The sequence below is a fragment of the Bombina bombina genome, chromosome 10, assembly GCF_027579735.1.
Source record: "Bombina bombina isolate aBomBom1 chromosome 10, aBomBom1.pri, whole genome shotgun sequence".
NCBI classification, from domain to species: Eukaryota; Metazoa; Chordata; class Amphibia; order Anura; family Bombinatoridae; genus Bombina; species Bombina bombina.
In genome coordinates, this window is record NC_069508.1 from 41,440,766 (window position 1) to 41,464,501 (window position 23,736).

Sequence of the window (23,736 nt, forward strand, 5' to 3'; positions counted from 1 at the left end):
ATTAGGGAGTTTGTAGGGAGCTTGCAGGGTTAATTTTAGCTTTAGTGTAGAGATCAGCCTCCCACCTGACACATCCCACCCCCTGATCCCTCCCAAACAGCTCCCTTCCCTCCCCCACCCCACAATTGTCCCCGCCATCTTAAATACTGGCAGAAAGTCTGCCAGTACTAAAATAAAAGGGTTTTTTAAAAAAAAAAAAAATTTTAAACATTTTTTATTAACACATTTTCTGTAGTGTAGCGGTTCCCACCCGCTCCCTCCCCGTGCACGCGCCCGCCCCCGCCCTCCCGTGCGCGCGCGTCCGTGCGCGCGTCCGCTCATCCCCGCCCACGATCCCGCCCCCCCTGCACATAACCAGGGCCATCGATGGCCGCCACCCGCCTCCCGGTCCGGCTCCCACCCACCAACGCAGGGAGCCACCGATCTCCGGTGCAGAGAGGGCCACAGAGTGGCTCTCTCTGCACCGGATGGCTTAAAAAAGTTATTGCAGGATGCCTCCATATCGAGGCATCACTGCAATAACCGTAAAGCAGCTGGAAGCGAGCAGGATCGCTTCCAGCTGCTTTCCAAACCGAGGACGTGCAGGGTACGTTCTCAGGCATTAACTGCCTTTTTTTTGAGGACGTACCCTGCACGTCCTCGGTCGTTAAGGGGTTAAAATTGCCTGCTCTCTGAATCATGAAAGAAAACGAATAGGTTCAGTGTCCCTTTAACAATATTTTAAGAGCATTTTCATAATGAAAAAAACTAAAAGAAAATACGTCTTTCACACATTCAGAACACATATATGAATCTGAATCATGAAAAAAAAAAATAAACCTTTGGGTTTCATGTCCCTTTAATGTAATAAGGGGAAGTTTGAGATTTTGCAGTTAGGACTAGTGATAGGGTTTGGATTAACTCGTAGGATTTCAGGGAATATTAGGTTTTACCCCCTATTAATATGGCTACCTTGGCAACAACAATATTGCCGTTGGGGGCATCATTCATAGCAAGCCTTATTATTCCTTGGTCTCTGATATCTCTGAGAAAATAAATGTTTCCATTGGATTTGAGAATGTAAAATATTGGTGTTGTATATACAAAATATAATTTAGCAGTAGAACAAATATTTAACATATGATTGGCTGTAAGTAGAATGAATATTGTATTGTTAATTGGAGTAAGTACACTGAATTAATGTGGAAACGAAATGCAGAGGTGGTAAATACATTTCACACGACCATGTTTCAATTAAAGGGACATACTACCCAAATGTTGAAGCACTTGAAAGTGATGCAGCATAGCTATAAAAAAACGACTAGAAAATATCACTTGAGGAAGATATTTTACCTCAACGTTTCTTCAGCTCACCAGAGTAAGTGCTCTGGTAACAGTTATACTTCAGCTTCTGTCTAGCTGCAAGTTGAAAAAAACAAAACAAAATCCAATCAGCATCAGCAGTGCTGAGGTCATGCTATGCTTTTCTGTGATCTCATGAGATTTCACTGAAATCTTGTGAGAGTTCATAATAAACATCCTTAAACTGAATAGGAAAATAACATGACTGTGCCTGCACATGAAAGATGCACACTCTCTTGAAAGTCCTGGGACTAGTATCCTAATTGGCTGCTCAAAGTACCTTTACAATGGGGTGTGTATACTTAGGAAATTATGAGGTAAAATATCTTCCTTTTTACATAGAGATGTTCAGGTGATATTTTCTAGTCCGCTTTTTTACAGCTATGCCGCATTACTTTTAAGTGCTTCAACATTTGAGTATTTTGTCCCTTTAATATGAATAAAATGAAAATTAGTTATAGTGAAACAGTTGCTTATTATGAAATGCATTTACACTGAGTGGGTGCAGAAATGAGACTGTATATTCTGTATCTGATGAGCTAATATTTTTGAGTGTTTAGCGGTTACCGCACTCCGGCAGATCCGAAATCTGATCCCACCTCTGTCTTTTAATTTGAAACAGAAGGAAAAGGTCATAAATATTTTTACAGATGTTAGTAATTGAGTTAACTAAAGAATATTTTTATTCCTGCAAAGAAGAAAAGGCACCACACCAGGTCACTTCTATCTAATCTCAGCCTGTTATTAAAGGAAAAAGAAACATATAATGTTCCTGTAATCATTTGGTCTCTATGCGAGCTTGAGGTCAGTGATTGTGGGAATTCAGTAAGTGAGAAAATCTTTTCATTTTATTGACCAAAAGAAACATTATATTCCTGAAAAAGCTATAAAATCCTTAAAGGGACACTGAACCCAATTTTTTTCTTTTGTGATTCAGATAGAGCAACAATTTTAAGAAACTTTTTAATTTACTCCTATTATCAAGAATGTAAGTTTAGATGCTGGCCCATTTTTGGTGAACAAACAAGTGCTGTCCAGTGTACTTAACCAAAAATTGTCGGGCTCCTTAATTCCTTCTTTTTCAAATAAAGATAGCAAGAGAACAAAGAAAAATTGATAATAGGAGTAGATTAGAAAGTTGCTTAACCCCTTAATGACAAGTGACGTACCAGGTACGTCCTGCAAAAACTTGCAGTTAGTGACAATGGACGTACCTGGTACGTCACTTGTCTAAGAGAGTGCTGGAAGCGATCGCAATCGCTTCCAGCAGCTCTCAGGGTATTGCAGTGATGCCTCGATATTGAGGCATCCTGCAATACCCTTTAGAAAGCATCCGATGCAGAGAGAGCCACTCTGTGGCCCTCTCTGCACCGGTAGCGATGCGGCCGTTCGTTGGTGGGTGGGAGCTTACAGGGAGGAGGGTGGGCGGCCCATCGCTACCCGGCATCCGGTTCCTTCAAGTGTATTGTGCACGCCGGATGCCGGGAGCGTGCGGGGGCTGCGTGCACGCGCGCGCGCGCGTGTGTGTGCGCGTGCGCGCGCGCGCAGCAATCACTGGCACTGCCACCAATGAATTTAGGTAAGAGGGAGGGGGGCAGAATTTTGATCACGATCTGGATCTGGGGGGGGTGGGGGGGGTGGGGGGGGGGGTGGTTGGGGCAGCTACACTACAGAAAAAATAAAACATGTCACAAACCAAAACACTTTTTTTGGGGGGGAAAACTGGGTACTGGCAGACAGCTGCCAGTACCCAAGATGGTGGCAATTAGGTAGGTGGGGAGGGTTAGAGAGGTGTTTGGGGGGGATCAGGGAGGTTGGGGGTTAAGGCAGGGGTCCATCACAGCTGAATAATTTAAAAAAAAAAAAAAAAAAAAAAAAACACCTTTTATTTTAGTACTGGCAGACTTTCTGCCAGTACTTAAGATGGCGGGGACAATTGTGGGGTGGGGGAGGGAAGAGAGCTGTCTGGGAGGGATCAGGGGGTGGGATGTGTCAGGTGGGAGGTTGATCTCTACACTAAAGCTAAAATTAACCCTGCAAGCTCTCTACAAGCTACCTAATTAACCCCTTCACTGCTGGGCTTAATACAAGTGTGGTGCGCAGCAGCATTTAGCGGCCTCCAAATTGCCAAAAAGCAACGCCAAAGCCATATATGTCTGCTATTTATGAACAAAGGAGATCCCAGAGAAGCATTTACAACCATTTGTGCCATAATTGCACAAGCTGTTTGTAAATAATTTAAGTGAGAAACCTAAAATTGTGAAAAATGTCACTTTTTTTTTTATTTGCTCGCATTTGGCGGTGAAATGGTGGCATGAAATATACCAAAATGGGCCTAGATCAATAGTTTGGGTTGTCTACTACACTACACTAAAGCTAAAATTAACCCTTCAAGGTCCCTACAAGATCCCTAATTAACCCCTTCACTGCTGGGCATAATACACGTGTGGTGCGCAGCTGCATTTAGCGGCCTTCTAATTACCAAAAAGCAACGCCAAAGCCATATATGTCTGCTATTTCTGAACAAAGGGGATCCCAGAGAAGCATTTACAACCATTTGTGCCATAATTGCACAAACTGTTTGTAAATAATTTCAGTGAGAAACCTAAAGTTTGTGACAAAATTTGTGAAAAAGTGAACAATTTTTTTTATTTGCTCGCATTTGGCAGTGAAATGGTGGCATGAAATATACCAAAATGGGCATAAATCAATACTTTGGGTTGTCTTCTAAAAAAAAATATATACATGTCAAGGGATATTCAGGGATTCCGGACAGATATCAGTGTTCCAATGTAACTAGCGCTAATTTTGAAAAAAAGTGGTTTAGAAATAGCAAAGTTCTACTTGTACTTATTGCCCTATAACTTGCAAAAAAAGCAAACAACATGTAACCATTGGGTATTTCTAAACTCAGGACAAAATTTAGAAACTATTTAGCATGGGTGTTTTTTGGTGGTTGTAGATGTGTAACATATTTTGGAGGTCAAAGTTAGAAAAAGTGTGTTTTTTTCCATTTTTTCCTCATATTTTATTATTTTTTTTTTTAGTAAATAATAAGATGTGATGAAAAAAATGGTATCTTTAGAAAGTCCATTTAATGGCGAGAAAAACGGTATATAATATGTGTGGGTACAGTAAATGAGTAAGAGGAAAATTACAGCTAAACACAAACACTGCAGAAATGTAAAAATAGCCATTGTCATTAAGGGTAAGAAAACTGAAAAATGGTCCGGTCATTAAGGGGTTAAAATCACATGCTCTATCTGAATCACGAAAGAAAAAATTTGGATTCAGTGTCCCTTTAATTTCTACTGCCAGTACTAGAGAGTACTAGAAATTGGACAGTAAAATCAAAATTAAACTTTTATTATTTACAAAGAGCAGGGGATTTCAAACCTGTCCTCGGGCCTCCATAACAGGCCAGATTTTCAGGATCACCTTGGGTAAGAGCAAGTTAAAGGGACGGTCTACTCCAAAAATGTTATTGTTTAAAAAGATAGATAATCCCTTTATTACCCATTCCCCAGTTTTGCATAACCAACACAGTTATATTAATATACGTTTTACCTCTGTGATTACCTTGTATCTAAGCCTCTGCAGACAGCCCCCTTATCTCATGGCTATTAATTTATTATCTATTTAATTGCATTTTCGCCAATTAGTGCTGTCATGTACAACTACACTGGAGAGAGCACAATGTTATCTATGTGGCACACATGGATTAGCAGTCTTGTTGTGAAAAGCTAATAAAAAAGCATGTGATAAGAGGCTGTCTGTAGTGGCAGACATTTATAGGTTTAAATGTTATAAAGTATATTAATAGAACCATGTTGGTTGTGCAAAGCTGGGGAATGGGTAGTAAAGGCGTTATCTATCTTTTTAAACAATAACAATTTGGGTGTAGACCGTCCCTTTAATAACCATGTTTACTAATCAGCTGATTATTTCACCTGTGCTCCAGTTTAGATATCCTGAATATCTGGTCTGTTAGGGAAGCCTGAGGGCAGGTTTAAAAACACTGACATAGACCATGCAATTTTAAGCAACTTTTCAAAATATGTCAATTATAAGATTTCTTTGTTCTTTTGAATCCTTTGTTGAAGAGAATACCTAGGTAGACTCAGGATCTGCAGTGCACTGCTGGAAGCTAGATAGTGACTGGTGGCTGCACACATAGGCCTTTTTCATTGGACCACAAGATGTGTTCAGATGGCGCCCAGAGCCTACTCTGCAACAAAGGATGCTTAGAAAACAAAGTCAGTTGTTGTATAATAATTATTTATTTTGTGGCAATAGGGGGAGTTTTAGCTGATGCAATTGAAACTGACATTTTATTAAGTGTAGTTAGAAATGATGGATAAGACAGACATTTTCTTCAGGTTAAATTATATTGTTTACGGTTGGAAAACCTATGGTTTCAATGAGAACTTGAGATAATTTCTTAGAAGATTACAGACAATTTACATTGTTGTGCATTGCTGCTGCTTCAATAAAAGATACCAAGAGAATGAATTAAAATTGGTTACAGAAGTAAATTGGAAAGTTGTTTAAAAATGTATCATCTAAATCCTGAAAGAAAAATTTTGGGTTTCATGTCCCTTTAACACTGCACGAGCTACTGCTTTTGTAACCCTGTCCCCTGCTCTTGCGAAACCAACGTATCAGCCCTAGATGATTTAAAGGACCAGTCAACACAGTGGATTTGCATAATCAACAAATGCAAAATAACAAGACAATGCAATAGCACTTAGTCTGAACTTTGAATGAGTAGTAGATTTTTGTTCTGACAATTTTAAAAGTTATGTATTTTTCCACTCCCCCTTTACCTTGTGACATACATCAGCCAATCACAAATGCATACACGTACCATGTGACAGCCATCAGCCATTCACAAATGCATACACGCTTATTCTTGCACATGCTCAGTAGGAGCTGGTGACTCAAAATGTTTAAATATAAAAAGACTGTGCACATTTTGTTAAAGGAAGTAAATTGGAAAGTTGTTTAAAATGGCATGCTCTATCTGCATAATGAAAGTTTAATTTTGATTGAGTGTCCCTTTAACTCTGTTACCTCTAAGGTGGCAGAAATATTAGAAAGCAGCAGTCCTAAGATTTGAAATCGCAGCTTGATTAATAGAGACCTTTGTGTGAGACAGATACACTTGTGTACATGTCTGATCATTGTTCTTTTCTAAATCACTTGTTCCTTTTTTTTCTCATGCACAAAACAAAATACTTCACAAAGGTTTTTTGTTGTTACAAAATAATTTATTCAGTTCATTTCTAATATGATTAAGGTTATCATGCTTTCTTTTTTATATTTAAAAATGTATTCTTTTCATACAGAGCCCAAATAGCATCGGATTTACAAGAGAGACTACTAGCTCCTTGTTCGCGAGCAAGTCCGTGATACAAAACATTCCTTCGACACAGGAAAGCTTAATGAAGTGGGCTAAGGAAAATAGATATTACCCAGTTACTTCGTACACAATCGCACCCCTTGCAAACAGGTTTCAAATAACACTCGATGACATCGGTAAGTGTAAAAACTAATATGAAATAATTTGCTGTTTAGCAAAATGTAATTACTTTTTTAAGCACATTGTCTCTTTAACTAAAATAAAAAATGATTAGACTTCATGGTTTGGATAAAACATTGGCACTGAAGTTATGAGGAAATTACATGACAGTAATTGCCAGATTTATTAACCTCCTTGTCTTCCAAAATCTACTATAGTGTTTGTGTGTGTGTGTGTGTATATATATATATATATATATATATATACCTGTATATATTTATATATGTGTATATGTCTATGTGTTTATATATGTGTATCTATCTATCTTTGTATTTATCGGTCTACTCAAATATATTATATATAGTTAATAATTTAATGACTACCTCCAGGATGCAAGGTTGAGACGTGAATCCACAAAACAAATTCCTGCACTCACAGGATTTTTAACAGTGTGACAATTTGTTGTTGTTGTTGTTGTCTTGTCACACTATCACTATGTAAATGTAGGAATTTGATAGATAGAGAGATAGATAGATAGATAGATAGATAGAGATATAGACAGATAGCCAGACAGACAGATAGCCAGATACTAGATAGATAGATAGATAGATAGATAGATACTAGATAGATAGATAGATACTGGATAGATAGATAGATATATACTGGATAGATAGATATATAGATAGATACTGGATAGATAGATATATAGATACTAGATAGATAGATAGATAGATAGATAGATAGATACTGGATAGATAGATAGATAGATACTGGATAGATAGATAGATAGATACTGGATAGATAGATACTGGATAGATAGATACTGGATAGATAGATACTGGATAGATAGATACTGGATAGAAAGATACTGGATAGAAAGATACTGGATAGAAAGATACTGGATAGATAGATACTGGATAGATAGATAGATACTGGATAGATATATAGATAGATACTGGATAGATATATAGATAGATACTGGATAGATATATAGATAGATACTGGATAGATAGATACTGGATAGATAGATAGATAGATACTGGATAGATAGATACTGGATAGATATATAGATAGATACTGGATAGATAGATAGATACTGGATAGATAGATAGATACTGGATAGATAGATAGATACTGGATAGATAGATAGATAGATAGATAGATAGATACTGGATAGATAGATAGATAGATAGATACTGGATAGATAGATAGATAGATAGATACTGGATAGATAGATAGATAGATACTGGATAGATAGATAGATACTGGATAGATATATATAGATGACATATACTGTTTTTGGGTATCTGGATATGTAAAATTTGAGTCAATTTCTGATGTAATGTGTTAGAGAGCATCTAATTAATATAATCTGTGCTTTCTTTCCCCTAGTGGAGATGAACGATGGAGATCACCACTCAATTCCTCCTGAGTTAACTGAGCTATTACTCAATAGTAATAACCATAATAAAGGGCTTCCGTATACATTACCTGTAATTAGGGGGAATGTTTTTGGGATGGATGAGAAACCTGAAGAGGCTCAAGGCCATATTAACATGGCTTTCTCTGTTAAGTGCGACAACCAGAAGTTGCTGGCGGCCATTGAAAAGGACAGCCTGCCGGTGAGTATTATGCGTTGGTTACGCTTGCTTTGTTTCTGTATCATACAAAGACATTTGGAGTATATGGGCTGGGTAGACGCAACAACAATGCTAAACTTCTCAAGCTCAATTTAATTGTTGCAACAATTCAAACATAGCAAATTATTTATTAAAGGGACAGTAAAGTTAAAGGGACAGTAAATACAGTAGATTTGCGTAATCAACAAATACATGATAACAAGACAATGTAATAGCCCTTAGTCTGAACGTCAAATGAGTAATAGATTTTTTTCTGACAAATTTCGGCTATGTCTATTTTTACTCCTCCTGTATCATGTGACAGCCATCCACCAATCACAAATGCATATACGTATATTCTGTGAATTCTTGCACATGCTCAGTAGGGGCTGGTGACTCAAAAAGTGTAAATATAAAAAGACAGTGCACATTTTGTTAATGAAAGTAAATGGTAAAGTTGTTACAAAATTGCTGCTCTATCTGAATCATGAGAGTTTAATTTTGACTGGAATGACCCTTTAAAATTAAAATGTAGTGGTTTAGATAGAACGTGCAATAAACAACTTTCCAATTTAGTTCTATTATCAAAATGTATTTGTTCAATCTGTATCCTGTGTTGAAGAGTTAATCTCTTCATAGGAGCTGAGGAGCGTGCACGTGTCTTTAGTACTCACTTATTTTATTGCCTGTTTTATATCTGCCCCTAATTGACTTAAGCAGGGGAAACAGATAAGGGGCATCTTAAGTTCAATCATGGCAGCGCCCATTAATTTATAGAAGTGGAATTTAGAAAACCAACACTTTTCTGATTTAAATTAGGGGAAACAGGAACAAAATAAATAATAAAAGTACATTGCAATGTTTTTTAACTACACATAAATTAATTGCAAAGTTTAATGAATAAGTGCCCGGTATTTAAAAATAATCTTAACCCTTAACGACCAGCGCCGTACCCTGTACGACGCTGGTCGTTATGCCCTTAAATGGACAGCATACACCAATTTTCATACAACTGCATGTAATATACACTACTATAAAGAATAAGATGCACAGATACTGATATAAAAATCCAGTATAAAACTGTTTAAAAACTTACTTAGAAGCTCTCAGTTTAGCTCTGTTAAAAAGGTAGCTGGAAAGCCCACTGCATGTGGGAAATAAGACACTCCCCCCTTCCTTTGCATATGAAAAGACCCTTTACACAAACAGGAGCAAGCTGGAGTAGGTATCTGACGGTATTCTCCTAAAGCTTTGGGGCTTGGTTAGGAGTCTGAAAATCATAGCAATGTTATTAAAAAATAAGCAAAACTATGAAAGAATTTAAAAAAAAAAAAACTTTATGGACTATATAAATAGATCATCTACAAAACATTTATGCAAAGAAGAAATGAGTGTATAATGTCCCTTTAAGGATCTGCAACGTACCCTGTCCTGGACTTCTCTCTGCCACAATCTCGCTCAAAATTGCGAGATCAAGCTATTTCTGCATGCCCCATGAGTGAGGCACTGCAAAAATAGATTTGCAGAGTTACAGATGCAGAGAGGGCCACTCTGTGGCCCTCTCTACATCAGACAGCGGTGGTGCCGATCATTGGTGGGTGGGCGGTTAAGGATGGAGGGCGGGTGTGCGGCCCATCGCTGTAGGAGGCGGGAGGAGGGCGGGAGCGGGGGAGACCACTACGCCACGCTACAGGGAAGCCGAAAAAAAATATATACCGGCGTCATTAAGGAGGGAGTAGGGGCAATGAGGGGGATCCTATGTAAGATCTGTTGCCATAAAGGGATCTTGGAGGGGGAGGGTGGTAGGGTATTGAGGGGGGCAGCTACACTACAAAAATAAAATGTTATTTTCATTTTTTTGTAAAAAATGTGCCTAATTTGCAGAAAACTGGGTACTGACAGACAGCTGCCAGTACCTAAGATGGCAGCAAATAGGTAGAGGAGGGAAGGGTTAGAGAGCTGTTTGTGGGGGATCAGGGAGGTTGGGGGCTAAGGGGGGATCCAACACTGCAGAATATTTATAAAAAAAAAAGCCTTTTATTTTAGTACTGGCAGACTTTCTGCCAGTACTTAAGATGGTGGTGACAATTGTGAGGTGGGGGAGGGAAGAGAGCTGTTTGAGAGGGGTCAGGGAGGGATCAGGGGGTGGGATGTGTCAGGTGAGAGGCTGATCTCTACACTGAAGCTAAAATTAACCCTACAAGCTACCTAATTAACCCCTTCACTGCTGGGCATAATACAAGTGTGGTGTGCAGCAGCATTTAGCGGCCTTCTAATTACCAAAAAGCCAAATTACCAAAGCCATATGTCTGCTATTTCTGAACAAAGGGGATCCCAGAGAAGCATTTACAACCATTTGTGCCATAATTGCACAAGCTGTTTGTAAATAATTTCAGTGAGAAACCTAAAATTGTGAAAAAAAATTACGTTTTTTTTTTTATTTGATCGCGTTTGGCGGTACAATGGTGGCATGAAATATACCAAAATGTACCTAGATCAATACTTTGGGTTGTCTACTAAAAAAATATATAGTTTTGATAGGTATATATAAAAAAGGCTCTATTTCTGTTTAAATGTAGTGATGGCAAAAATGCTAAAAATGCTCTGGTCTTTTGGGGAAGTTTTTGTCTAAAATGCTTGGTCCTTAAGGGGTTAAAAACAGGGGCACTTTCATTCATTAGACTTTACGAAGACGCTTCTTTTTTAAAATCCTTACCTTCGCGTTATGGTAAACATAACGCTGATCCTCAGTCCGCAGCTCCTGCTTTCCCCTTTGGCACCCAGCTTGTGAGGCACGCAACGATTGGAGGAAGCCGGATCGTCATCGATCTGCTTAAAGGGACACTGAACCCAATTTTTTTTATTATTCAGATAGAGCATGCCATTTTAAGCAACTTTCTAATTTACTCCTATTATCAATTTTTTCTTCGTTCTCTTGCTATCTCTATTTGAAAAAGAAGGCATCTAAGCTTTTTTTGGTTCAGGACTCTGGACAGCACTTTTTTATTGGTGGATGAATTTATCCACCAATCGGCAAGGACAACCCAGGTTGTTCACCAAAAATGGGCCGGCATCTAAACTTACATTCTTGCATTTCAAATAAAGATACCAAGAGAATGAAGAAAATTTGATAATAGGAGTAAATTAGAAAGTTGCTTAAAATGTCATGCGCTATCTGAATCACGAAAGAAAAAATTTGGGTTCAGTGTCCCTTTAAGAAAGCTGGAGCTGCGGTTGGAGGATCGGCGTTATGTTTACCATAACGCAAAGGTAAGTATTTTAAAAAATAATTGTCTTTGTAAAGTTTAATGAATGAAAGTGCCCCTGTTTTTAAGATTATTTTTAGATACCGGCCACTTATTCGTTAAACTTTACAATCCTTTAACAAAAAATACAGAAAGAACAAAGCAAATTTGATAAAAGAAACACTTTGAAAAGTTGTGTAAAATGATAAGCTGTATTTAAATCATGAAAGTTTAATGTACTTTTTATGCCTAAAAAAAAACAAGTAGCCAACTCTAATGTGCAGCACTTCAAATGGTGAATTAATTGTGACATTAGAGGTGCTGCTGATATTTTAGGTGGTAGTTTCAATGGGCAAAATTATGTATTTACAATGCCAAAATAAAGGCAAAGGAGTTATTTGTAAACAATTTAATAAACCCCAGCAAGTAACATTGGATTACTGGGAGCTTTGCAGTATATTGTCCATTTAAGGGCAAACACTTAAGCAAACATTAACAATCAATACGTAAAAGCATTTATGTATTACAAACAAAATGTAAACTGTTAGAAAGAATGTTTGTGCTGCACAGTAGATTTAGCTGGGAACAAACATAGAACTGAGTACACTGCCGGCTGTGTAATGTCTGGCCAGGCTCCTTCACAACGCGTTTCAAGGCCACACCTCTTCTTCAGGTCTATTGTTGTTCTGTTGCTCTTTTGATTTAATTACCTTTACTCTTATGATATATGAATCACCACCTATGTGTATACAGTTCTACGCTACTTGAATTAGGTGGAAACTTCCTACAAGACGACTCCTGCTTCCTGACAGCTCCGGTTAGGTTTTTCCTATTTGTGGTCTGACAGTTTTTACTGTAGCCAAAAGTGTTTCTTTTTTATGTATATATAAAGTATGATTATTAGTATTTTTTAGCGCTCGAGTGGGGTGTTAAGTTTTTTCAACTTTTTATGCTCCGTTGACTTCTATAGGGGAATTTGTTATCGCGCGTGACATTGTACATTTGGCTTTTTACGCTTGTCGGGTTAGCGCACAAGTGAAAACTGTTTACTTTAAAACTTGTAATGCGAGTTCAACCCATTCCATTACGTGCAAAAAGCAAAATCTTTACACTTACTTTTTTTCAGTAGTGAAACAATTAAAAAATAATTATACAAAACACAAATGGGTATTTTTCTCAGACTAATTGTTGCCTAGAAAACCTCACTCTAACATTTTTCTAGTGTTTAAGTATGGGAAAGGAATTAAGTATAAATCATTTTATATTTCTGTAACATCTGCAAATGAAACTACAGTATATTGAAACCATCTAAGGTATTCTTATACAGACTTATAAAACTTCAGTTGATTTATGTAGCTGAGAATTTTTTTTTTTTTTTTTTAAATTTGAGCAAATAAATTAATTTCTATTACTGCTGCTAAAATTATGCTATTTATTTAATGTATTTAAGGCAAATGGGACCGAAGTTTCGCTGCTTGATCCAAAATGCAAAGCAACACAAAACAATACTCATTTTATTTTGGAGACGTCGTTGACCGGATGTGGAACGCAGCACAATGTTGACGACTTAAAGAACATTGTTTACTACAACACAGTAAGCAGAAAAGCACATTAAAAATACAGGATTTAAATAACAGAATTATTTTGTCTGTGCTTAGGATGTTTAAAGGGACAGAACACTGTAAAATTGTTTTTCCCTTAATATTTTTCAATGACTTGTTTTACCATAAGCAGGGTATAAATGTATGAGAAATTGCTTATTTAGGTTTGTTTTTATATGAAATATCTTGTTTTGTTCTTTAAAACCATAACCCATTAAAATTAGTTCAGCTTGCAGGGAAATCAAATCATATTTTATCACTTTCTGTAAACACACATGCTTATTTATATTATTGATGGAGGTATCAGTCCCAACAACTCCAGCACTCAATCCACCCCTGACCGGTGACCCGGAAGTGCATGAAAAGTCGCCCAAAACAGTTGACGTCTCCTGGAGTGCCGTAACAGAGTAGCGGATGAACTTCTCTGCAATAAAGTTCATTTTTTTGTTCACAAACTTTTTTATTTATGTTGCTTTTTCATTATTACATTTTTGGATTTTTTGCAAGCACCTAACTGTAGTGCCTACTTCCTTTTACACTCTTATTTATATTATCTCTGTCTGTATACCAAAGCACAAAACTTAGAAACAATTCTAAATTAACATTTTATTACTTATCTCTCCTAACCTCCACTTGGAGTGTAATTTCTTCTACTTGCTATGTTTACACAGCTAGAAACTTTCAGTATAGATGGATATAACAGGCAAAATCTGATATCTCAAATGCCAAAATAATGTAAATGAGCTATTTGTAAACAATTTGTATACAGTCAACAGTTAAAACAGATGGTTGGGGACAAATTATAGAGGAGAGAATGTAGGGTACACTGTCCCTTTAAAATTGGACCCATTAAAGGACCAGTCAACACAGTTGATTTGCATAATCAACAAATGCAAGATAACAAGACAATTAAATAGCACTTAGTCTGAACTTCAAATGAGTAGTAGATTTTTTTCTGACAATTTTAAAAGGTATGTCTTTTTCCACTCCCCCTGTACCATGTGACAGCCATCAGCCAATCACAAATGCATACACGTACCATGTGACAGCCATTCACAAATGCATACACACTTATTCTTGCACATGCTCAGAAGGAGCTGGTGACTCAAAAAGTTTAAATATAAAAAGACTGCACATTTAGATAATGGAAGTAAATTGGAACGTTGTTTAAAATGGCTGCTCTATCTGAATCATGAAAGTTTAATTTTGATTGAGTGTCCCTTTAATACCAATATTCATTGATTTTGGTTTATAGTGCTAAACACATAATATTTATTTTTATCTTCTTATTTAGGAAGTAATGCTTTTCAGATGAGTTTTAATTTTCACATTTGCCACACTAAAGATTCAGAACATTTGTTTTATTGATGGTACAACATCAATAGAAACAAATTCAGTCAATTATTTAACGGATTCCCTGTCACAAACGACTTGCTTTACTATGTGACAGATGTGAATATATTTATTCTATTCCTCTGGAATAAAATGGAATTTTTTTCAGCATTTTGACAAAATAGTGTTAAAATAAGCCAAATCCTTAAATAATTTTCTGTTATGAAATATGTTTGAATTCATATCCCAACCAAATATGGTTTTGTGTATCTTTTGTATTTCTGTTTAATCTGAGGTCATCGCCAAATTCCTGTAACATATTTCATCAAATTTGTTTATACTGATATATTGAGGTTTTGCAGATTTTTTTTTATCAGTTTACAGTAAAGTTTGGCTATTTCAGTATATCCAAAAAAAATTCAAACTAAAAAAATGTAAATTGTTCACTATCAGACCTCCATGATTTTATAATCTATTGTAGCCAACAGACAAATACATTAAAGGGACATTTTAGTTAATTAGAGCATGTAATTTGATTACTATTGACCCTGCAAGTCTTTGTGTTTACAGCTACTGGTCCCTAGCAGGCATGACCCTTGATTGGCAAAGTACACATTCACAGTAACATATATATATATATATATATATATATATATATATATATATATATATATATATACACACACACAAATTCATTACAATTATGGCGGAGACAAAAGACTGAGATTAAAATCCTCCATGTTACAAAAGTAAATCAATAAAAATTGTTGCATAGGAAATTAGCACGTCTAGGCAAGTATCCCTGCTTGCTTTTACCCAGAAAAACTCCATATTCACTGTTACCAATGCACAAGAGGATTCTGGGTAAGATATGCAAATTAGATATCCAACATCTCTGATTTTTTGCTTCATACTGTGTTAACACACAGCGATTCCCTAATAAGGAGATTGCAGCAAATACAGAAATCACCACTAGACAGCCTGTTTCGTTCTTGTTGTAACTCATCACCAGTAGAAGATAGACATGGAGGATTTTAATCTCATGCTTTTATCTCCACCATAATTTTAATGAATGTTGATTTAACCCTGAAATGAACTTTACCTAAGTCTAACTGCCACTCTCACAATAAATCAGCTTTATCTCCAGAGACAAATGCATTTTTTTTTTACCAAATAATGTGCCGCTTTAAGGCCACTTGTGAGTTGTTTGTTTATTTTCTGTAGTGGTGTAAAGTTTAATTTGCTTTGTTGCGTTTCCCACTTCAGAGTCGTATTCTCTAAGGAATGATCATTAATCTGTTGCTGCATATATTGTTACATGTTTTTCTTTGCCGTCACAATGACAGTTTCCCTTTAATCTCACAGATTGTTATACAGCTGTCATCAAACACTGAGGGAAGTGGCTGGACTAATGATGATGAGGATTTGGAATCTGGAGATGACAGATTTCTAGGCGACATGGACGAAGCTGAAATCAGCCTCCTCTCTCTTGCCTTTAAGAGGCCTGAAATTGTGGCGGTACGTGCAGCTCTTTTTCAGTACGGTAATATTGCACTTCTGAAATTTCGTAAGTGATAAAAACAGGATTTGTGTTATCGCATGTTTCCCGTATCTGTAATTTACAAACATAGAAACACAGAAGTTGATAGCAAGTTGGAGGTACTTGATCCACTTAGTTCCTGCGTCTCAAACCATATCTAATTCTTAGCATTGTCTTGTGCAAAAAAAACTTTTTTTATCAGTCAGTCAGAGTTGTTGTGTGACCTACACAGAACTCTACTACACCTTTAAAAAACACATTATAAATAACTCCAGTATGGTCAATAGGGGTTATAGGGAAAACTATTATAACTCTAAAAGAAAGTTTGTTTTTTTTGTTTAAAAATGTGTTATGTACTGAAAAAAATATACTTTTTTGTTTGTGGAGCATATTGCTAATATACCACAAATTCAGCAGTGGGAGTCGTCCTTTGTAACCAATCAGCATTTTATCTCTAGGGATAATTGCGTATTTAAACCCTAACCTTTTTCTTTATACTGTATTTTTACATGTTTAAATAGTGCAGAAAACGACACTGATAAAGTTTGAAAGAAACAAGAGAAATTTGTGTTTGCTCTTGTATTTATCAAATCATATTTCTGGATACAACAATTCCTCTACAAATGATTGAATTGGCAGATAACATCCTAATGACCAGATAGGAATTACATCCGAATGACACAATAAAAGATGGTTAAGTAGTCAATCTGATTTTTAGGTAACAACAGGTCTGTCAAGAAACTCTTACTTAAAGGAACAGTCTACTCCAAAATTGTTATTGTTTACAAAGATAGATAATCCCTTTATTACCCATTCCCCAGTTTTGCATCATTAACACAGTTACATTAATACATTTTTAACCTCTGTGATTACCTTGTATCTAAGCCTCTTTTGACAGCTCCCTGATCACATGGCTATTTATTTATTATCTATTGACTTGCATTTTAGCCATTTAGTGCAGTGTCATGCACAACTCCATGGGAGAGAGAACAATGTTATCTACTGTATATGGCTCACGTGAACTAGCAGTCTCCTGTTGTGAAAAGCAAATAAAAAAGCATGTGATAAGAGTCTGTCTGTAGTGGCTTAGGGGCCGATTTATCAAGCTCCGTACGGGGCTTGATGCCCCTTGTTTCTGGCGAATCACAGATGTAAAAAGTACAATCATTTTTAGAGGAATTGTCTAAAGACCGCTGCTCCATAATTTGTCCGCCTGCTCTGAGGCTGCGGACAAAAATCAACCTGATTGAATACGATTGGGTTGATTGATACCCCCTGCTAGTGGCCATCTGCAGGGGGCGGCATTGCACCAGCAGTTTGCATAAACTGCTGGTGCAATGATAAATGCAGACAGCGTATGTCGGCATTTATCGATGTGCAGCGGACCTGATACCCTACATTGTATCATGTCCGCTCACACTATGATAAATAAACCCTATAGAAACAGGCAGAAATTTAGAGGTTTAGATGTTATAAAGTATATTAAATTAACAATGTTGGTTGTGCAAAGCTGGGGAATGGGTAATAAAGGCGTTATCTATCTTTTTTTTTTTTTTTAAATAAATATTTTTTTATTGAGGTTGTACTGAATAACAAAAACAAGGTTACAGTAAAGTCATAAAACAGTATTTGCACTCAGACAGTACCATAATAAACACATTTATATAGTGCACATCTTATACTTTGTAGCCTAGAGGTAACATCTGACTCTGAAACATAAGTACAGCTATATATATATAGATTATCAACCCATATATTTAGTTCGTAACCTCTTTCGGATTTTAATAAGTACCTCATTATATATTAAACAATATTTACCTATGCGTAGCTCTTCTGAATGATAACAAAACGAGAGTAGAATGGTATCCCTAAATATAAGGTTAGGTCCCTCACCGACCTCTAACATAGGACTGTATACTAAGTGGGATACAAGAGGAGAACATGAGTATCAGGATAGGGTTTCTAGGGGATACGTTTTCCTATGCTTACCAAGTAAGCCAAGGGTATTGGGGGGGAGGGGAGATTAGGTTTATATAATGATACACGCTAAGGATCAAAATATAATATATGAAGATTATTAAGTGATCTATGGGTCTGCCTTAATAAAACATATTGGTCCCACGTGGATAATAGCAATGATATTCTAGATAGTGCTCATGAAACAAGAGTATAACATCATCTTAACTAAGGGTAAGTAGTTAAATTATACACTGAGGTTTTATAGTGTTATATGTTTAACTATTTCTTTGTCTAAAGTAGGGTGGTCTTCTAGGGCTAACCAAATATGACGTATAGGTATAACTATGGTTATAGTAGCCAAAGACACTGGATGGATTTGTTAGGTATATTATATTGGGTATTAAAGGGATACTAACCCCACATTTTTTTCTTTCATGATTTAGACAGAGCATGCAATTTTAAGCAACTTTCTAATTTACTCCTATTATCAATTTTTCTTTGTTCTCATGTTATCTTGATTTGAAAAAGCAGTAATAAAAGCTTAGGAGCCGGCCCATTTTTTAGTTCAGCACCTTGGTAGAGCTGCTGATTGGTTTGCTACATTTAGCCACAAATCAGCAAGTGCTACCCATGTGCTGAACAAAAAATGGTCTGGCTCTAAAGCTTACAGTACTGCTTTTTCAAATCAAGATAGCATGAGAACAAAGAAAAATTGATAATAGGAGTAAATTACAAAGGTGCTTAAAATCTCATTCTCTATCTGAATCATGAAAGAAAAAAATTGGGTTTAGTATCCCTTTAAAGCACCCTTATATGAAAGCACCAAATAAACAATATGACCATTCTAACTGGATTAAAAGAATATACCTATAATGCTACTGAGATGGACATTATTATCACTATAATGCTGTTATTTACCTTAATATAGGAGGGCTAGGAGACAGTATGTAACTTTGCATATAAAATATTCCAAGATGTAGCTATATCAGTATATATATGGTATATTTGCTAGGTCACCTCGGCCGCAGGCAACCCAGCAGAATGTCTAAAAGATATGTGTAGTGACTCAGATCTAGCTCCACCAGAATTATACAGTAGCTCAAGCATTAGTGTACATCTACACAAAACTTCAGCATTTTTGCATTATCTATCTTTTTAATGTATGAAAGGGAAAGAAAGATTGGGGCTTAGTTAGCACTCTTTCCTAGTATAATACTAGTTAAAGGGACAGTCAACACCAGAATTTTTGTTGTTTAAAAAGAAATTGGGGATAGGAGAAAGACCAGCAAATTTAAAAGTTTGTTCGTGCTGCTACGTTGCGTTGAATATAATTACTATCTGAATCACAAAAGAAATTGTTAGGGTTTGTGTTCCTTTAATTATACATAATAAAAAAAATTGTAATCTAATTGTTTTCCAATCTTTTCCTTTATTAATTACCAATATAAACAAACAATAACATGTATTACAGAGATAAAATACTCCACAAAGATGAAACAATATTTTGTTCTCTGTCAAGTGTCGTTACCCAGTTTACCTAATGCAGATAATAAATGTGATAACATTTATAAATCCAAATAAGGACCCAAATTATCCCCCCAAAAATGTATCCTTATTATTTAATTATTTATTCCCCACTTTACTTTTATTAAACTCTGAAAATCTGGTTGTTCCACTTCCTCCAGAGAGAATGGAGTGTCTCCAACCTATGTATATACACATCATGAAGTTTTTCTACATACGTTTATTTTAAGTTTTATTTTCTAGACTATTTAATGAATATTGAATCAAAGGGATATTTTTGTTTTATTTCAGCCATTTGTCGAGTCCATTTCACAGTCTAGTGGTTTCCCTAATTACACATATACTTAGCTCGCTCGTATCCGTCAGTAACGATTGATTAGTATAATGTCTTTAAATTTAATTTCTTTACATTTTGTTTTTAGTTTAACTGCACGGTTCATCAGGAGTCTGATCCCTTCATACCTGCGCCACCCGGACCTGCAATAAGCAATGTCACATTTAATATGGACCTTTACGAAACAGATTTATTCCTCACTCCTTCTCAAAAACTTTATTCTGTAGCAGAAAATGGACAGGTTTACGTACAGGTAACACAGCTACGTTATATATGGGGTTTTTCCCCCCTAAATTCCTCAGATCTGAAATGCAAAGAAAATGACAATAGAAAAGGATTATTTATCGTAGTCAACCATTTTTTGTTGTTGTTTATTGCGCAGGATCAGGGAATTTAAAGGGACATAAAAGTACAAAAGAGAATTAATTATTGCATAGAACTGTTTAAAGCAGGCATCATCAAACTTGGCCCTCCAGAGGTTTTGGAAGTACATTTCCTATGATGCTCAGCCATATCAGTAATCCCAAAACCTCTGGAGGGTCAAGTTTAAAGGGACATGAAACCCAATATTTCCTTTTTATGATTTAGAAAGAGCATGCAATTTTAAACAACTTTCTAATTTACTTATATTATCTACTTTTCTTCATTCTTTTGATATCCTTTGCTCAAAAGCATATCTAGATACGCTTAGTAGCTGCTGATTGGTGGCTGCACATAGATGCCTCGTGTGATTGGCTCACCCATGTGCATTGCTATTTCTTCAGCAAAGGATATTTAAAGAATGAAGCAAATTAGATAATAGAAATAAATTTGAATGTTTTTTAAAATTGTACTCTCTAGCTGAATGATGAAAGAAAACTTGGGTTTAGTGTCCCTTTAAGGATGCCTGGTTTAAAGGATCATGAAACCCAAATTGTTATATATCATTATTTAGATAGAGCATACAATTTAAAACAACTTTCCAGTTAGTTTCTATTATCTAATTTGTCACTTCCTTAATTTGCTTCACTCTCTTTGTATCCTTTGTTGAAAATCCATACTTAGGAAGGCTCAGGAGCAGCAATGCACTGCTGGGAGCTAGCACTGATTGGTGGCTGCACATATATGCTTTTTGTCATTGGCTCACCCGGTGTGTTCAGCTAGCTCTCAGTAGTGGATTGCTACGCCTTCAAAAAAGGATACAAAGAGAATGAAGCAAATTTAATAATAGAAATACATTGGAAAGTTGTTTAAAATTTGATGTTCTAGCTGAACCACAAAAGAAAGAAAATTTGGTTTAATGTCCCTTTAACCCCTTTAAAGGGATGAGACAGCTTATATATACATAGGCTTCAGCCCTCTCTGGCAGCAAAGGGATTGATCATTAGTATCTGTAATGACTATCTTCTGGGGAATGTAGCTATTTTATATTCACTTTTGTTGCAGGGTAAGTTATGCTGCATTTAAGTGTATATGCAGAATATTAAAGGGATAGTAAACCCCAAATTTTCTTTTATGATTCAGATAGAACATACCATTTTAAACAACTTTCCAATTTAATTATATTTTCAAATTTTCTTCATTCTCTTGTTATCCATTGCTGAAGGGACAGCATTGCACTACTGACAGGAAGCTGACAATATCTATTTAGCCAATCACAAGAGACAAATGTGTGCAGGCACCAATTAGCAGCAGCTCCCACTAGAGTAGGATATGTGCATATTCATTTTTTAACAAGGGATACTAAGAGAACGAAGCACATTTGAAAATAGAAGTGAATATAAAAGTGTCTTAAAATGACCGGCTCTATCTGAATCATGCTAGTTTAATTCTGACTTTCCTATCCCTTTAAGTATTTTAATAAGTTTATAGATATTTATGTATAAAGTATAAACAGAGATAATGTATTGTGTTTTTCCCCCATGGCAGGTTTCTGTAACAAAGGCAGACAAAGAGTTGGGATTTGCTATACAAACTTGTTTTATTTCACCGTACTCTAATCCCGATCTCATCTCCGAATATACAATTATTGAGAACATTTGTCCTAAAGACGAATCGGTAAAATTTTACAACGTAAAAAGGATGAACTTCCCAGTGTTACAGGAACAGATGGATAAGAAGAGATTCAGTTTCATATTTAAACCGATGTTTAATACGTCTCTTCTCTTTCTTCACTGCGAATTAACTTTGTGCACCAACACGGAACAAGAGATGGACGGGCTGCCCAGGGTGAGACATTTGTTGTTGTTGTTAATTATTCAGATAGAACATACAATTTTAAACAACTTTCTAATTGACTTCAATTGTTAAATGTTCTTCATTCTCTTGGTATCTTTTGTTGAGAAGCAGGAAGGTGAGCTCAGGAGCGTGCACGTGTCTAGAGCACTATATGGCAGCAGTTTTGCAAGAATGTTATCCATTTGCATGAGCACTAGATGTGAGCACTATTTGCTGCCATTTAGTGCTCCAGATGCCTACCTAGGTATCTCTTCAACAAAGAATATCATGGGAACAAAGCAAATTTGATAATATAAGTAAATTGGAAACTTATTTTAAATGGTATAATCTGTCTGAATCAGAAAAGACAATTTTGGGGTTTCATATCCCTTTAAATGGGCATAAAAACCCACAATGAATCATTTCATGATTCAGATAGAGCATTACATTTTAAACAACTTTCCAATTTACTTTTATTATCTATTTTTCTTTGTTTTTGTTGGTATCCTTTGTTAAAAAGCATACATAGGTAGCAATACACGACTGGGAGGCAGCTGCCTATATATGCCTCTTGTGATTGGCTCATTGTTGTGTTTAGCTAGTTCCCATTGTATTTTCTGTCTAATTCGGGAAAAAAACATTTTGGGTTTCATGTCCCTTTAAATTATACTCTTTTAGATGCAACTTAGAAAAAAACCCTATACCTTTCCATTAATTTGCAGTTCTTATAAAGAATTGTTGTGTGTAATTGTTAGCATTGCGATCTGTTCCTTGTCAGTGCACTCAGTTTAGGCTGATAAGCAGAATGTTGTTGCATTACACAAGTCTGACCCTGCATATTTGTCTTGCAGTGCGTTCCTCCTGATGAAGCGTGCACGTCCCTTAATGTTGATATGATTCTTGCTATGATGTCCAACAAGAAGACTTTTTCTAAGCCGCTCGCCGTTATTACTCACGTGGAGAAAACAGGTAATCCGATGTATAATGTGTTTACTCTTTAACAAAGCAGCAAAACATTGATATGTTACATTTTCTATTCTTAAAGGGAGAAATTAAAATTAAACGTTCATGGTTGAGAATGAGTATGTACTTTTATAATATATATATATAATATGTTAAAAAGCATATCTAAGTAGGCTCAGCAGCAATACACTACTGGGAGTTAGCTGGTCATTGGTGAATACACACATATGCCTCTTGTCATTGGTGCACTATATGTGTTCAGCTAGCTGCCAGTAGTGCATTTCTGCTCTTTAGGCGGATTTAACTATGTGTTTAACCCACTTTGCTGGGGTTAACCACATATATATATATTTAAGCAACAGAGAAATAAGGAAATTCTCTAAGATATTAGAGCATTTTTTTTATTTTCATGTCCGTTTAAAGACGCATTAAACTCAAAATGTTATTTCCCATAAAGAGTCACATTATGTGTGGAGCGCTCTTTAGCGCTTTCGCTAGAGCACTAATTGTACTAGAAGTAAACTTTTTGCTTGTGTTGGGTTGTGCTGGTATTATGAGTTA

The 23,736-nt window shown here is 36.1% G+C and overlaps 1 protein-coding gene across 1 annotated transcript in view; it reads left to right on the forward strand.

Annotated features, from left to right (window-relative positions):
- The window catches only part of TGFBR3 (transforming growth factor beta receptor 3), a 322,664-nt gene that overhangs the window by 224,107 nt on the left and 74,821 nt on the right, over window positions 1-23,736 (forward strand). The window contains exons 8-14 of the mRNA XM_053694009.1: window positions 6,690-6,879; window positions 8,255-8,484; window positions 13,177-13,320; window positions 16,025-16,177; window positions 20,105-20,269; window positions 21,925-22,224; window positions 23,064-23,181. Of these exons, the coding sequence (XP_053549984.1) occupies window positions 6,690-6,879; window positions 8,255-8,484; window positions 13,177-13,320; window positions 16,025-16,177; window positions 20,105-20,269; window positions 21,925-22,224; window positions 23,064-23,181 (1,300 nt within the window). The remainder of the gene's footprint in view (window positions 1-6,689; window positions 6,880-8,254; window positions 8,485-13,176; window positions 13,321-16,024; window positions 16,178-20,104; window positions 20,270-21,924; window positions 22,225-23,063; window positions 23,182-23,736) is intronic.